We start from the raw sequence: 18,104 nt of genomic DNA, 5'->3' as shown, positions 1-18,104 counted from the left end.
AATGTTACTGTTTCTCACTGTTACTCATGCAATGTTACATAGCCGGAGGCAGAAACTTTTGAGTTGAGGAAAACTAAGCTTGTAATTTAAGATAAGTCAAAGTTAAGTCAAGGATGGATAAAGTATTGCTAAGAGTCTAGGTGAAATCAGGAATTCTTTTCCTAGCACAAACTCTACAGATGCTGATTCCCTTCTAAGTATTTTATAAAGGTGTTGATAATTTTTAATAGAGAGTAGTTAAGTAATTTATTTTGCTTCAATAAAACATTAACCACCCCCACCCGCACTGGATATATACTGATGATGTATTTCATAGGTTCATTTATAATTGGAAAACATTTAGAATAATCAAATTGCCTCATGAGATTTTACTTTCCCATTTTTTTAGAAATGTTATTTTGGCCTATATAAATATCGGCCTTATACATCTGCTATACTTGGATAACTATGTTGAAGCCATTCGGCAGTTTTCTGAGGCTATTAGACTTGATCCTTTATATATTCAAAGCTATGTATGTCGAGCAGAAACCTATCATAAGGTATTTAAAGTTTTAGAACTTTGATTCTTAAAAAATTTTTTTATTTTCTGGATATTCATTCAATATAATTTAAAATATATTAATGTATTCTTTTTCAGCTAATTACAGAAACTAATGCATTTATAAACAATAAATATTAAGCAGATATTCTATAAAGCCTCTACTGATGAGGTGTGAATTTTTTGTCATTTTCTTTTTTTTTATTAATACCTGTTTTTTCCTTACTATAAAAGCAGTATATATTTATTGCATGTAATATATGTATGCAAATCAGAATAAATTAAAAACTATCCATAATTTCATTCTCTAGAGATAGTTACTATTTACATTTTGGAATCTATTGTTTGTGTGTAAGTGTGTGTCTCAGTGAATGAGTGGGTTTGTAGAATGGGATCTGTGCAATTTTGTTTAGGTTTTTTTTTTATTAAGGTATTGTTGATATACACAAGAAAAACAATGTGGTTATTACATTCACCCTTATTATCAAGTCCCCCCTGGCCATACCCCATTGCAGTCACTGTCCATCAGTGTAGTAATATGCCACAGAGTCCCTACTTGTCTTCTCTGTGCTACACTGACTTCCCTGTGACACCACACACACCATGTGCACTAATCATGATACCCCACAATCCTCTTCTCCCTCCCTCCCACACTCCCTCCCATGCCCCTCCCCTTTAGTACCACTAGTCCCTTCTTGGAGTCTGTGAGTCTGCTGCTATTTTGTTCCTTCAGTTTTGCTTCATTGTTATACTCCACAAATGAGGGAAATCATTTGGTACTTGTCTTTCTCTGTCTGGCTTATTTCACTGAGTATAATACCCTCTAGCTCCATCCATGTTCAACCATTGTGGAAAGCAATATGGAGGTTCCTCAAAAAACTAAAAATAGAAATACCATTTGACCCAGCAATTCCACTCCTAGGAATTTACCCAAAGAATACAAGTTCTCAGATTCAAAAAGATATATGCACCCCCATGTTTATTGCAACACTATTTACAATAGCCAAGAAATGGGAGCAACCTAAGTGTCCATCAGTAGATGAATGAGTAAAGAAGATGTGGTACATGTACACAATGGAATATATAATTCAGCCCTAAGAACAAAACAAATCCTACCATTTGTTTAGGTTTTTTAAGATTTAGATTTTTAATAAATGTAATAGATCCTTAGTGTAACAAAGTCAGGCAGCACAACAAATAGTAAAAATCCTCCCTGACTCCAGCCAGATCTGATTTTCCAGGGACAAAGCCTGTTAACCATTGCCTCTGCCTTTTGAAATAGACATCCCTTTCCACTGCTCCATCGCCCTATCCAAGACACTATCATTTCTCACCAGATTTACTGTAGTAGCCTCTTGGTCTTTTTGCTTCTGCTCTTTACTCCTTTTTTGTGGATTTCCAACACAACAGCTACAGTGATCCTGTTAAAACATTTCACTTCTTTGTCCAAAATCCTTTAATAGCTTCCCTTTGCACTCAGGATAAAAACTAAATCCTGCAAAAGCCTATGGCCTAGAAGAGCCCGTGTTAATTACCTTTCTGCCCGTGGCACTTAGAAGTCCTCTGCTCATGCTGGTTTCTGTCAGGATAGGCTAGGTTGTACTGTGGTAAAACACACAGACATACACACACAGACAAACAAAAAACAAAAACACTTCAAAATAGCCATATTAAAACAACAAAGGTTTATTTCTTGCTCAAACTGCTTGTCCACTGAAAGTTGAATAGAGGCTATTTTCTCCACTGTCTACATCTTAGAACCCAGTGTGGCAAGAGTCCCATTCAAAATCCTTACTTTCCTCATGATAGAGGTAGAAGACCCAGGCAGGTTTACCACTGTCCCTAGGGAAAGTCTACTTTGACCCCTGTTAGGGAAGAAATGGACATACTTGTGGTGTGTGGTTCTTTCACTTAACTTGCTGTTGATGGAGCTGAGGGCTTCTGGGGAAGCTGGACTTTCCTCTGAGCATATTTAGAGACCAAAGCACCAGCATGACATCAGGGCATAAGAACACATATTCAAAGACTCATTGTTCTGAGGAGGCAAAAGTCTCTCTACAGTGATGCTTGAATAAATTGTGTTGAATTCAAACCATAGAATGTTATGTTGTCAATAAAAAGAATAATTAAAAGTATTCCAGTTGACTTGGAGGGATTTCCAGGAGATATTGTTATATAAGAAAAGCCAGATTCAGAAAATACTATAAAGTATGAACATTATGATCTCACATAAGTAAGTACAAATAAAACCTTGTGTATGTATGTAGAAAAATACATATGCCTGCTGTGTAGGGGGTCAGCCTCCAAGGAGAATCAAATCTAAGGGTGCCTGGAGAAGTCCAACCCAGCAAAGTTTGTGAAGATCAGAGAGTAAGCCTCCATCTTTCCAAAACAGGATGGATATGCATGGTTGGAACAGGTGGAACAGTGCAGACATATGACTAAATGGTTTATTAAGTGCACCTACATGAGTAGGGTCAGCATGAGAAGCATGCCTGAATTTCCATAGGAATTCTCAAATTTCTTAACACCATGTCAAACACCCTCCTTTAGGATTCCCTCTTTTGACTCCAGCATTTCCTCCAAACTGTTCGTCCCATTTCCCATGTCCTTCCTATTTCCATGCACAGATCAGATTTGTGCATCGTCCTCTTTGCATCACCATGTCAGCATCTAAGAGGAGTCGTTGGCTGTCCTGGATTCATTTTGCTAGGGGCTGTATAGCTTTCTTTTTGTAATATTCCCAGTGATACTAGGATTCTCCCCCAAATTTGTACAAATGCTGTTTATGCTGCTGTGACCAGTATTTAGGAAAGAATCTGTTTATTTCTATTATACATTGATTTTAAACAGGTACCCTTTTCCCTCATTCTTGTATCTTGATTAATTCATTCACTTATTAAGTACAAGACTGTTTTTCCTCCTTTATTTTTAAGTGGAATTAACTTTTACTTTTTATTTTACCGTCCCTTGTATGGTAGTTTATTGACATGAGCAAAGTCTGATGGAAAAGGTGTTATCGTTGAGGGGAAAAAACTGAAAATCTGAACAATAGGGAAAAAGAAACTAGAAGAACAATCACATAAATAAAATAGCCACATTTATGTAAAATTATACATATGTGGGTATGTGTACTCATTCTTCAAAATTAAATGTAACCAAACATTGCATCATAAACTGTCTTTTAACCTCTATCCCATTTGCTTTGATGATTCTTATGAAAAAATGTATACTGGGAGATGTTCCTACATAATTTCTGTACTTAAGTATGGGAGGGGAATGAATAAACATTAGAAAGGAAGAAATCAATATTATTATGAACTAAGTTTCTGTTTATCATTCAACAGTTGCATAAATTGAAAAGGGCAGTAAGAGAGTTATCTTGTGCTATCCACCTCCAGCCAGATGGAATCCAATTATATATAATAAGGTACGAGCATAGAAATGGAATTCTTGGGATAACTTAGCATCTGAGCTAGCTGTTTGGATCTTTAGCTCTCTCCCAATCCTTCCAAGCTCCTCATTTTACATTTATTCTCACAGTAATGGCCACCTCTCAACCAGCAAGTCAGATAGAGTTATTGTTTTTTGTTAAACTTTAAGATTATTTATAATATAGGATAACCAGATCCTTCCCTTTGCTCTATCCTTCCATTAAAACATGACTGTTTAGTGTTTACATTATTTGAAGCCTCTCGATTACTGGTCATACTGTCATCATGTATCTTATGAAAGTAAGGTAACATATTTTTAAGTTTTTCATTATGTCCACAAAGGTACCAAACAAAACCTCAGCTAAAACAAAATGACATACTGAATTGGATTTCAAATGCAGTAAAGCTTTCTATAAAGGGGGCCCACTGCAAGTATGAGTTACCGCTAATTAGAATATTTTATAATCACTGACATGGGAATGGACTAATCAGGCATGGGAAATTGACTAGAACAATGCTTTCTGATAAGAGCTTGCTTTTTCATTAACACATAAACCACATTTTAGCAATTTATGTAAATACTATCCCTCTTTTACATCCCTTGAGCTGTGTTTCATCTTTCAACTTCTCAGCAACAGAGTATAACATTCTAAATACACATACTGCAAAGAGATTTGAGCTTTTTTTTCAGCTATGTTTCCTAAATTGCTTTCTCATCACGTCTCCATGCTAATTGGTCTATTTATACTACATTAAACGTTTATTATTTTTACATTGTTTTTAATCTTAGCTATGTAAGAATGAGGCATGTGTTGTAATTGTAAAATTTTAAATGACTAGTTATATAAAACTTTTTTTTTGGAAAATCATTTTTAACTGCTTAGAAGTTAAAAAGTATTATTCCTTCCAGAGGACAATATCTTCTTCTGATGAAGCGTTATGATCTTGCGAAGTTCACTATTTATCAAGTAGCTGGAATGAACAAAGGTAAATATAATTAATGCAAAAATTATAATTGTCTTAGTTTAAGAAGAAATACCTCTTAAAGTTTTTATACTACTCTCAAGTTATATATACATATATGTATATATACACATGTATATATAACAGCATTAAAGGTTCACCTGAAAGTCAAAGTTTGATTTTGCAACTAATTCCTGTTACAAAGATAGGTTATTGAATTGCTGGACTTCCTTGCTGTAATTATATGCCAGATACTTGGCAAAGGTATTGATAAACCTTTCTCTCCTTTTAGGTCTCACTGAACTGAGTCCTGTACAGCAAGCTCTCATTTATTCATTTTGTGAAAACCATGACAAGGCCATTCAGATCTTGGATGGGATCACTTTGAATCAGCCTGACATCACCATATATACTCTATTAGCAAAAGCCCAAATGAAGGCCAAGAAAAACAAGGTGAACAGTCTCGAGTAATGTTTACTAAATCTATTAATGGAAATTTTATATACTGTGCTTTATGGTGACTGCTTACATGCTTTTTTACAAAATGAAATTATACCACTTATTTATTTATTCATCTCTTAATTAATGTTAGGGTTGTTACCTTTTCTTTGTTGTTTTCTCCTAAAAGTAGGGCTGCTATAAATATTATTTTTCATGTCTTCTGTTAGTATGTGGAGTAGTTTTCCAAGGCATATTCCTGCAGTGGAATTGATGGTATGCAGAGAATATGAATGTTTAACTTTTAAGAAAATGACACATTGTTCCATAGGGTTGTACCAATTTATTCTCTTATCTGCAGTGTATGTAGATTCCTATGCATCGATTAGCTAATAATTAAATTCTATGTGGAAAATAGAATTCTTTTCATTAATGAGTTTCAAATATTTTAGCTTAATTGTTTAAATGAGTGATTTTGATGTTAGTTTATTCTCTGGTGTCACTGGAACTCCAATAAAAGTACAGCAGGACAAAATTAATTTAATAATAAATTAAAACCACATCAGATATTATCACGGTAGACCTTTTACGACCTAATAGCTGCCCAGAATTCCTTTCAGGGAAATTACAGGAAATTGTTCATAAACTAATCTATAAATTTAAGTCTGACTTAAGACTGCCAACAAATAGCCTTTAGAATTTAGAAAGTATAGTTCCAAAAGTCCATGGGCACAAGCCTGCTTTAAGGTAGGCAGCTGGGTGGACTGGATCAGACTCTCTGCCTGGGCCCTCTCCTAGCCTTGTACCAGTAAGGGCTGTGTCTGTCATGTTACATAAGTATTAGAAACATTCCCTCCCACTTTTTTTTTTTTTTTAAATCATTATAGGAAGCGGTGAGGATGTTTAAAAAGGCCTTGGATGTCTTTTCTCATTCTGATAAAGGACCAAATGCCGTAGCAGATGCCGCAAACTGTCTGTATAACTTGGGTCTTTGTTACATGGAAGAAGGCAACTTTCAAATGGTATTTTGTGCATTTAGGAGCATAGGTTATTTGTGATTTTAGAAATTGATTGGTTTCATTCCATTCTATTTCTGAAGGCTACTTACACACGCACAAAGTTTCTTATAAACCTTGGCCTCTTATAGTTGGTCTGCACTCTGTAATCCTACTACATTGTTTTATTTATTCGACACATTTTGTTTAATGCTTGTTTGTCAACAATATTCCCAAGACTAATGTATGTTTCTCACCAATATAATAAATCTAATTGTGAGAATTTACTATAGCAAAATAATTTCACCACACTAATATGAATTTATTAAATTGTAAGTACCTTAAATTGAGGGCTTCAATGTAATTTAGAATAAATAGAAAATGATTAGGACATTATTTGATTTCTCTTATTGATGAATGAGCATTGAATCAGATTGAAACTGGTTATTAAGGTGGACAGATTCATTGAAAACCAGTTGATTCAATTATTATTTACATATTTGGCTATTTTTACAGAATTTGGCTATTTTAAATAATTCTGCATTTCAAAATTATAAACAATTTCATAAGTATGTAAAATGATATTTTCCAATGGCTAATGTTGGATATTCCACAAGCCCATTTCTACATACACACACACACACATACCATTCCAGTCCTGTTTTTACAGTGGTGGACAGTGTCTGAAACGTGTGTCTCCATCACTTTGATAAAGAGTTGCACTTGATCAGTTGTTTCATTAAGAATTCAAATAAAATGAGATTAGTTACAAATCTTTTCTATGTTTTCAGCCCTTTTGAACAACCAGAACAAACCTAGCTTTGCTTTACAATGTTGGGAACAAGTTTGGAGTTTCATTGTTCTGAAGTTTCATAACTATGAATCTACTATGGTTCTTGGGTTCTCATGGAAAATAAATGTACTGGTTGTGATTTCTTTGAAGAAACACAGTTTGAAGAGTAATGATTAAAATGACACCTTCCAAAGTATTATAATCTAACAACATGGATTATGTAGACATTAGTCAGGATTAGACTGGGACTAAGAGAACTGCAAACAATAACAATATTGTTCATAAATATTAGTTTTTTTCTCTACAAGTTTCACTGGGAAAAATGTATTTAAAACAAGCACAAAAAGGAGTCAACACTTTTCAGCAATAGTTATATACTGTATTTATTAACATTTTAAATTAATATATTCTACTCATTAAGTGACTTGCTTTTTAACAATATACTCTTCTAGGCTTTTGATTCTTTTACAAAAGCTGTGAAAGCAAATCCTGATTTTGCAGAAAGCTTTTATCAGCGTGGGCTTTGTAAAGTAAAACTCCACAAAGAGAGCTCCATCTTGGATTTTAACCATGCAATTACCCTTGATCCAAAATATTACCAGGTATTTAAATGAACAATTTCAGTGATCTGGAGAGTATGTCAAGTTTGCAAAATTAAATCCTTTATACGTCATTGTTTTTAGTTAGCAATAATCAGTTACAGATACCTACTTTTCAGCTGTGTTTTGATAAGCCATATATCTGTTTTTCCCCTTGAACTAAAAATTTTATGATTTCCAAAAGGGATATTATATATGTAAAGGTACTTTGTGAAGTGTCACATATAAAAAAATTGTTAATACTTTAAAGTACTTCTTAGTAATGGTAATTTTATGTATTATTTATTAATGTTATTTACTCCTATTTTGCTATTACATTTATTTCTGCCTTTTAAGAGACTATAGAGACAACAGTTAATAGGTGAAGCTTGATTGGATCCTGGCCTCAAAAGTCTATGAAATTTGAATATGATTAAATATTGGATGATTTCAGGGAAATACTATTTCCTCTCTTAGATAATAATGGTAATGTGGTTATGTAAAGTGTAGCTCCAGGAAGAGGGGATTCCCAGCTCTGGGCAAGTTCATTATGGATTTGGTGAGACTGAATAGTGACAACAGAACACTGGGGCTAAGAAGGGGCTCATACCAAGATTTATTGTCACTGCAGTCACCTTGTTGTCTATAAGCAATAAGCCTGTCTCGGTCTCTGCCCTGGCTCCAGCCTCTGCTCCCCAGGCACTGCCTCCACTCCTGGCTCCATCTCCTCTCCCTCCTGATGCTAGCACAGGGAAGAACTCTTCTTAGAGCAATACTGGTGGTGAACAGCTTACTGCCAATGGGTATACAAATATGCACCTGTGCAGTAGGCTAAGTATTACCTCATCTCACATATTGGTGTGCAAGATTAGGATCAGGTGAGAATCCTGGCCACGGAACTTCCATTTTCCCTTGTAAGGGAATGTCTTCTTCACTGGAGATGTATAATGGAAGACTTGAGGTGAAGTATTATGATATCTACAACTTATTTTCAAATAGAAAAAAACAGGAAAAATAGATATAACAAATATTGCATAATATTAATTATTGACACCAGGCGGTAGGCATATGGATGTTCATTGTACAATTCTTTCAGGTATTCCGCACGTTTGCAATTTTTTCTAGTAAAAGAGAGTGGAAAAAATAGACTGTTTCTACCATCCTTGGGTGTCATAGATTTATTCAAACTACTATATTTTTGGGAGCATTGATGCTTTTACTAAAACATCCATTCCTGCTTTCTTCCTCTCTTTCCCTGAAAAGGCATATTTAAGCCGAGTGGCCTTCTACGGTTCAAAAGGCAGATATTCCAAAGCAATCTTAAACTGTAATGAAGCCATCAAAATCTTCCCTCAGAGCGTATGTGCCCACATCTGCAGAGGAGTTCTGAAATACTGCAGCAAGGTGGGGTGGATTTCCTGCTTTGGCAACTGCGGTTACAGAGTTGGGGGATGACCAGGTGCTGAGTAGGGATTCACTTCCTTGTTTACCTGTGAGGAGGGAATCAATCCCTGTGGTGTGAAGGTAGAACTACACAGAATTACTCTTCATGGTACATCAAAAGGCACATTAAGTAATAGTTTTTCACAAAACAGTGGTATTTGGTTTTGACATTTACATTTTAAATATTGCTTATTATTTATTTTTATTAAGAAAGTATATATTCATTGTAGAGAACTTGGAGAATACAGAGGAGAATAAAGGAGAAGAGTAAAATCCCCTATTATGCATTTCAACATCAAATTAAAATTTCTGAGAGCATTTTGGTATATTGGCTTTTAGTCTTGTTTTTTTTCTGATAACATATTACATAAATATTTTTCAAAACTGGGATTCTGTTACTTATGGAACTTGCAGTATGCCCTACTTCTGGCACTCAGTTTTTGAAGATACCATTTTTAACGACTGCATAATATTCCACTATTGTTTATTTTTAACCACTTTCTTGTTGGACATTTGGGTTATTTTAAATTTTTTCCTACCTTCTTATTTTAAATAATACTTATACACATTCAGAACAAAATCATTGCTTGAGTTTATGAGTGATTCCTAAGAAAATTACTAGGTCAAAGAGTGTGAGCAGCATCATTAATATCTGATACTTCATGAAATAGTTTGTTTCTCCCTACTTTTCTGACCTTTCTTTGTAGCTGTTTTATATGAAATATTTTGCAAATAAACCCTTAAAGCAAAAAGGTAAGACCTTGCATTATATTAAGTCCATGAAAATTACTATCTAAAAAAATGGATGATCTAAGATATCAGAAAAGCCTTAAGAGGAAGTAAAAGCGAACATGTGTAGAAAGCATGATGATTATGTAATATGACAGTATGAGTGACAGAAGTAAGCATGCTTTGGAGAATGTTTGCTGGATGGATATAGCTTGCTTTTCTTTTACCAGTAAGAAGTAGAATTTTCTCCTTGCTGTATAGCAACATTGGCAATAAGATAATAATCTAAATTAAAGTTATTTATATGTTAAATTTTATTTGCAGTTAAGAAAATTATAATAATACTTCCTACCAAGATATTTTCTCAATTAACTCTGGGGAAGATTAGCTTGATTGTCTTAATTTCATGGATAATGTGCAGAATGGTTAAATGAGTGTTTCAAAAATTCTGTTAGTATCAAGAATTTATTTCACCATTAAATTTCAGCCCATTATGATTAACCCTTCTCACATAATTGTTTTTTTCTTTGTAGACTTATAAGCTAGCGATTGTAGATTTAACAACAGCTATCAACATGGATAAAAACAGTTATATAGCATTTTATAACAGAGCATTATGTTATACAAAGATAAATGAACTTCAAATGGTAAGATGACCATTTTGTAAACAACACGTTAAAGCACAACATGTAATTGTGTATTTTCTTTTATACTTCTCATTTAAAGCATGTGTAAAGTATTTTCTTATTTCTGTTATGATTTTGAAAAATAATGCCTGTGGAAATAAAAACACACAAAACTTGAAACACCAAAGAACTATTTCAAGGAATATTCAATTTCTTTGTTAGTGTTCACCAAATTTTCTTTTGCAATCTCTGTATTGCAAAAAGGAAAATTAATTTTACAATGCTTATATAAGCATTTAAAGGCATATATAAATTATATTACATAACTCTCATTCGAGTAAATGTTACTACTTGTACATTGAGTGCAGAATTTTTAAGCACTAGTGATATTGTTGCTTCAAAATCTCAACATTAGCTAGAACAGTTACTTGAGGTGTTTTGTACAGTGCTCAGAGCACAAGCACAGAAGGGAGTTTAGAGGGATGGTTCCGAGCTCCGAGGACCAGGGACAAGTATTGCCTGTGTGTGATTTGAAGGCCTCATAGCTGCAGTGAACCTTTTTCTCTATTTGTCTGATGCACCTTCTACCTGGGCAAGCCTTCTTTTATATTATCTAGTCTTACCCTCTCTCTCCTCCCTAACCTTGTTGATTTGGTCCTTTTCCAATTAAGATTTCTCACTGGCCGGCTGGTCTGTGGTCCCTTTAGTGTTCTGTCCCCTCCTCTTGCTTCTCTTTCTCTTTTGTCTACTTACCTGCCCCTCATTGTCTCTATCCACTTCCACAGTTAATGAAGCATTCCTTTAAAGGACTACAACTTTTAGTAAGAAAAGCCCCCACATTTCTGCTGTTCTGTGTGGAAATGCCTCCCCATTCTCCTTGGAAGGTGGACAATTAAAAGTTTAAAACATTTATATATTTAGAAATCTATTTGCTATAGAAGGGAAGTAGTGAGAAACATCATTCCTACCTTATAGGTTATAGAATTCCTGGTAACCAGACTATCAGGTTTCCTCCAGAATTGTTGACAAATGAAAACCTAATTTTTAACGACGGTGTTGTTAAGATTCTAAGAGCTAATTAAAGGATCTTTTATCAGAGTAACCTGCACAGCAGGTCTCTTTGAAGACTCCTTTCCCACCGGCACTCCTGCCTTTTCTGGGTAACTCTTCAGTGGCAAACAATGGGCTGGGTGGGGGCAGGGAACTCCCATTTTTGTTATCTCTGATATGTAACAGAGACAGTGCTCTCTGAATAAGGAAAATGAAAACTATCTAAATAAGACCTAACTAGAACGGTAACATATTGGTGATTTTATAGCTGCCATGAGCCCACCACATTTTGTCCAATCAACTCATTGTATAGATGAGGAAATGGAAGTAGGGAGAGGTTAGAAATGCGTTCAAATCACACAGGGAGTAGAGAGACCTGTACTGGTGTTCACAGGGTTGTTTGCTTCTGGTTAATAGTCTTGAGGTGGCTTTGTAAAACCATCTGACCTCCAGCATGCCCAATGTCATTTAACAGTGTCACCTCCTCCCTTTTTGTCTACTTCTACCAGTTTCTCAGCATTCCTGCCATCACTAAACCGAGAGAACCCAAGTATCTTTCTGCAGAAAATACACGTAGGCATTCTCCCAAGATATGGTACCATAAAAACTAGGAAAAGGTGAATTTTGGTTCCTATTAATAAAAATAGTAAAAGTTACCACTTAGTGAGGGCTTATTGTATGACAGGCACTGGGCTAAATGTTTTACCAATATAAAATCAGAATACTTTTAAGTGGGTTTTTGCAACAATATCATGAATAATATCCCAATTTTTCAGATGAGGACACTGAGGCTTAGTGTTAAGTAACTTTCCCAAGACTGAAAAACTAATATACTAGCAGAGGCATGATACAAATCTGCTTATTGGCTTTCATAAAATCTCTTTTCCCAGATTTTGTTACCTTTTGTGTTATGTATTTAGCTGCTTAGTGGGTCTCTAAAATATCTTACCAGTGTTAGTTATATTTTGTGATTCTGTGAAAGAAAAATTGTCAACAGTTAAGTTCAGTTTTATTTTGTAAGTATTATGAATTATTTTTACAGCTCTGGAAATATTTATTTATAATTATGCCACAATGTATTTATAAGATCTTTAACTGACATTTGCATGCCTAATCATGAAACACTAGAGGAGAGCCAATAACAAATAATGAAATAGTATTTATTCGCATGTTCAGTTAGTGTGTTTGCTATTGGCATATAAGATTTGGCCCTTTTCTGATGAAACTATCTGGCTCTTTTGGGCAAAACGTTCAGTAGGAAAATGAGTTACGAGCTTCAGTTTCAACCCAAAGCTGGGATGTTCCAAGTACCTGGTGCAGAGTAAATGACCAGTAAAAACCTGTTTATTCAGTGAATGAAAAAGAAAAAAGTAACAAAGAAAGGCCCTCTGGTTGATTAACTCTCAGCTTAGAGGAATGTCTTAAGAAAACCAAGTATACCTATCAAAATATTTTGAAGGAATTGTACAAGTGCTTATTTGTTGGTTTTATTAAGATCCATTTTCATCAATTCGTGATTTCATTTGACAAAAATTTATCAGATGCTTATTATGTGCTAGTTACTGATTTTACTTTGGTGAGCAAAATCAGTAAGCTCTTCCTCCCTAAAACTTAGGTTTCAGTGAGGAAAACAATAAAACACTAAAAAGAAATTGTATTTCAAAAGGTAGCAAGTGCTCTGCTTTAATATCAAGAGTGAAACTACTGTGTGGGGAAAGGTCGCTGCATCCTCCCTTCCAACTCATACACAGTAAAAACGCTTAGGATGATCCACAAATAACAAGTGAAATGCAAGCACGGTGCGCACGACTTATTAAAATGTAGCAGTTTGCATAATATTCAGTTAAGGGAACTGTAGATCCGGAAGTAACGGGGTTCCCTTCCCAGAACAAATTCCCCTGTGAATCTGGTGAAACTGAAGTAAGGCAAGGAAAAGGGCAGGTTGGAAGAAACCGTTTTTATTGCTCACAGCTTGCTCGGATTCCCCAGCGGGGCCCAGCTCAGTCAGTCCCCTCTGGCCATGGAGACCACTCCCTCTTCCCCTTGCCTGCCCACTCCGGAAGGAACTCCATGGGTGGGTCCTTGGTGACTGGCAGACACCAGACCAATTACATACCAGGAACGGAAGGGAAGAGAGAATGGCCATTTTCTCTCTACTCCTTGTCCCGAAAGCACCGGAGGCTCTGACATATCCCATTGGTATGTAAATGGACTAAAGCTAGGCAGGAGATTCTGGAAATTCTGTCATTTACTCAACAGGAACCCTTTAAATCTAAGAAATGATTCTTTTTGGCCATAAATTATAAGTCACATTAAAGAACTAACTGTGAAGTCCTAGTTTGGGCATAAACACATTTGTTCCTGGCCAATATAGTAAGTCTCTAAAGAACTGGCTCTAGGTTGTAAGTGATCATTATTATTATTATTTTTAGGCATTAAGAGATTATGGAATTGTGCTTCTTCTTGATGCTGGAGAAACTGTGACATTAAATACCTTCATTAATCGTGGACTCATCTATGTAGAACTAGAGCAGTATAGTTTTGCATTAGAGGTAAACCTTCCTGTTTACTAGTAAAAAATGAATGCACTTGATTTTGTATGTTCACTTCTGAAAACTAGTGAACAAGTTTTTTTGACACCAGTGGCAATATTAATGAGCAAAAACTCAACTTTTGCAAGAACTGTATTGAAGTACTTTGAATGAATAATGGACTGTTTACAAAAAATGTGTATTTTTACTTTGACTATAGGTAAATAGCCTATATGTTATAAAAAAAAGTTGCTTATTTGATGAACTATCATGACTGTCACCTCCCCCAAGGGACTATTTTGACCACACACACAAGTCAATTATTTGGCAAATAAAATGATTTATGTATCATTTGCTTTGCTGCTTGGTGCTAACTCTTGCTCATTCACAGTTTTTCTTGTTCCCTAGTTGAAAATACATCAAAATAAATCTCTTTGTTTTGCTTCAGGCAGAAAATAGCTGCTCAAAATAGGCTAGGAGGAACAGGCCTTTAACTTACTGGAAATAGGTCTTCAGAACTGCAACAGATGATAGCATATGCAATATGTCAAAAAGAAGCAGGTGGCTTAAGATGTATGTCTACATAGAATAATTAAACAAAATTTACCACTCTCATTTTTATGTTATTTGTATTGTCTATTTTGAGTTACCTTTGAAACTAAGATTAAGAGATACAAGGCAAAACTTAAATGGCAATTTGAAGTTTGCAGGTAAATGGTAATTTTGTTTCTTTGTTTCTGAGGAACCACAACAGAATATTATATACTGGAATGTTTTCTACTTTTTTTTCACCTCTAATGATGCTTTGTATTATTATTTTTCTACTTCTGGAGTCATCTTTTGAGATTCTGCCCCACAGAATTACTTATTATTAAGGAAGGGTCTGAGAAACCTTATTCTAGGCAATTCACACTATGATGAAATGAAATTCTCAAGGTTGAACTCCTTTTCAATTTTGTTTTGAGATACACCATTCAGAACTCCCTCAGATAGTGGAAGCTAAAGAACTTTGTTTGGAGTGGGAAGGAAAGCTATGGAACTCTGGGCAACAATGTTGGGGTGGAGAAAGCAAGGAAAATGGGGGTTGGGAACAAAAAACCTGAGCAGGGCCTGTGACATTAAATGCAGGGCCCATGTTACCTCCTGGGTAAATGTTTATTTAGTACTTAACAACACTAACTCTATTTATTGTATAGTTACTACACACCAGGTTCTCAACAGTGCTGCATTATATATAATTATAATTTACAGATGAGGAAACTGATAGTCAAAAGAGGTTAAATAAAGTCCTTCAGTCAGAAAGTACTAAGGCAAGGTTTGAATTCAGGTCTCATTTGATTCCAAATCACATCAGAGTGTGAATTGCCTAGAATAAGGTTTCTCAGTTCTTTCAGACTAGGCAAGGTACTGGGATTGGCATTGAAGACAGAAAAAAAAGACAGATTTCCAGTCCCTGAGGTGCGCAGGGTCTGGTGGGAATTCGTTTTGGACCCCTTTCTTTACTCATACTCCACATCTAACTTACAAGCAAGTCCAGTCAGCTCTACCATCAAAGCATATTTTGAATTCAGTCATTTCTCATTTTTTGCCACTAATTTCCTCCTAATTCAAGCCTCAATCATCTCTCCCCTGGACCACAGTAGTAGCTTCCCAGCTGGCCTCTATGCTGCTCTTGTCCCTGTACATGCTGTTTTCCACACAGCAGCCAGAGAGACTTTCTGAAACGCAGAATGGATCAAGTTATTCCTCTACTCAAAACCCTCCAATGGTTTCCCATCACACTTAGAATAAAATCTGAACTCTTGACTACGGCCAACCAAGATGCTATCTGATCTGACTGATGCTCACTGATCTGACTTCATTGTCTAAGGTTCTTCTTTTCTCTCTGGCCTTCTGCTGTTCCTTGGAGATGCCAGGCTCTTTTCCTGACTTAGTGACCTCACGCAAGCTATTTCCTCTGTGTAGAACACTTCCTCCTGACCTGTGTGTGGCTCATGTCCTCCTTTCATTTCAGGTTTCTGTTCAATTGTGACTCTCCCAGTCAAGAAGACAGTAGATTAAATAAAATGGAATATTAAAAAATTAAAATAATCCAAATGAGCCCAGAAAGGGAAAACAAAGGGACAGAAATCAGAAGAGACCAGAGGAAAACAAATAATAAAGTGGTAGACCCAAATCCAGCCATATCAAAAGTTACATTAAATGGAAATGGTCAAAATACACCAATTAAAATAGTGAGAATGTCAGGTTACAATTTTTTAAAAGCCCCAACTTTTATTTTGGTTTCAAGAAACACACTTTAAATATAGTAATATAGATAGGTAAAAGGCTGGAAAAATACACCCTGCAAGCACTAATCAAAAGCACACACACACACACACACACACACACACACACAAGAATTTTTCATTACGTAAGCTCAAATAATTTAATTTGAAATATTAAATTAAGAAAAAAGATGCAAGCTGAGGAAGAAATAATGAAGAAATATAAGACTGAATAATAAGAGGGCTAGATAAAGAACCAAGAGAGAGCAGAGTCTTAAAATGTGCCCAGGGAAACATTTTTAGTGGAATGATCAATTAACTGAGAGGTCAAGTTGGATGAGTGCTGAAAACATATTAGTTAAGTGAAAGTTGTATGACCTTCATAGGAACGCCCTGACCAGGGAGCTAAGAGCAGCATTTAGACTGGCATTGGTTAGAATGTTAATAATTAAGCTGTTGGACTGAGAACATTTATTTATCTCTTTGTCCTCTTGAAAACCTACCAGGAAAACAGTTAAAAATATTAAAAAGGTGTAATTCCGCAAGGTTAAGGATAGTAGTGCAAAAGAGATGTTCAAGCACTCAAAACTACCATTCTGGATTTTAGTGCCTTATACTTAAATATGAGTGGGTAACTAGGGATCCTACATTTGAGGGAAGTAAGATAGACTCAGTACTTTCAATTCTCTTAAACAGTCTCTTCCTCAGGGCCGTTCAGGCCTGTCCCAGCTGACTTCCCTAACTCCACATCTTGGGGTTAGAGTTTCCATTCCTCCCTTTCAGGAGGCTTCTAGGATCTCTGGATAAAAGGATATACTTCTCCCCAGAGGTGTGAATCCCAGAGGTTGGAGGAGCCTTAGCTAATCCACGCATACACCCAGTCAGTGCCCTTTCCCTGGGCCTGGGGTCCTGTTTGTCCCATGGCCACCTAACACCAAGTTCTCTTTAGGTGACTCTCCATTTCTGTCTAGATGGGGAGGTCTCTGGTGGTGTCCTCTGGGGAAAAACAATATAAAGAAAGGAAATGAGACACCTCATTACACACAGTAGGGCAGAGCCAGGAAGAACAGAGACAGTAGCCCATTATTTGCAGTGAGGTTTACAGTTATGGTTTCCTCTGCTCTGTCCATTCTCACCAGATGTGCTATTAAAAGGAAAACATAAAGTTTTATGTATTTTAATGCTTGTGTTACGTGTATTCATGGTAGAATCAAAGTTAGAAGTTTAAGAAACACAAAAGATAATGTCGCAGAATTAACAAAAATTTACAAAACTGTTACAGGATTTTAAAAGAGCTGCGCTGATAAGCAGGACTAACGTGAGCCTTTGTCAAGCTACTGCCATGTGCTATCACAGGTATGGGGCTCCACTTATGTTGATGGGAAAGCGGAAAGCAAGTGGGGCCATCAAATGTATAACTGTAATAGAAGAAACAAGGGAAAATGTTCTGGAGTGAGAGAGTACAAAATGGGAGAGACCAAAGAACCTCTGTGCCGAGTAGAGAGCGCGCCTAAATGTGTTGTTAGCACCCTTCTCCGTTCTAATGAACTCTTGTAACCAAGTCTGCCAGTCAGTACCTGCATCATGGCATTGAGGCGCCATCTGATTCAAGCCCATTTACTGGGAGAGGACCGTGGTAATATACAGATAGAATCATGTAGAGCTTGAAATATCTAAGAATAAAATCAAGTGATTAATTTTGTGCATAAAATGGAATTA

At 35.8% G+C, this 18,104-nt stretch overlaps 1 protein-coding gene across 10 annotated transcripts in view; it reads left to right on the top strand.

Moving 5' to 3' along the window:
* Positions 1-18,104, top strand: part of TTC6 (tetratricopeptide repeat domain 6) — a 200,054-nt gene that overhangs the window by 143,257 nt on the left and 38,693 nt on the right. For 8 of the 10 annotated variants that reach the window (XR_012120542.1, XR_012120543.1, XM_073211314.1 and 5 more), the window contains 10 exons: positions 389-539; positions 3,886-3,968; positions 4,883-4,959; positions 5,228-5,388; positions 6,261-6,395; positions 7,614-7,763; positions 9,003-9,143; positions 10,445-10,558; positions 14,020-14,139; positions 17,668-17,741. Coding sequence is in view for 7 of the 10 variants with exons in the window: in XM_073211314.1 (XP_073067415.1) it covers positions 389-539; positions 3,886-3,968; positions 4,883-4,959; positions 5,228-5,388; positions 6,261-6,395; positions 7,614-7,763; positions 9,003-9,143; positions 10,445-10,558; positions 14,020-14,139; positions 17,668-17,741 (1,206 nt within the window). In the remaining 3 variants the exon portion in view is untranslated. The remainder of the gene's footprint in view (positions 1-388; positions 540-3,885; positions 3,969-4,882; positions 4,960-5,227; positions 5,389-6,260; positions 6,396-7,613; positions 7,764-9,002; positions 9,144-10,444; positions 10,559-14,019; positions 14,140-17,667; positions 17,742-18,104) is intronic. The other 2 variants (XR_012120544.1, XM_073211319.1) reach the window with 2 other exon arrangements.

The sequence above is a fragment of the Manis javanica genome, chromosome 8 (assembly GCF_040802235.1).
Source record: "Manis javanica isolate MJ-LG chromosome 8, MJ_LKY, whole genome shotgun sequence".
Classification (NCBI taxonomy): domain Eukaryota; kingdom Metazoa; phylum Chordata; class Mammalia; order Pholidota; family Manidae; genus Manis; species Manis javanica.
This window is presented reverse-complemented; position numbering and strand designations above follow the sequence as displayed.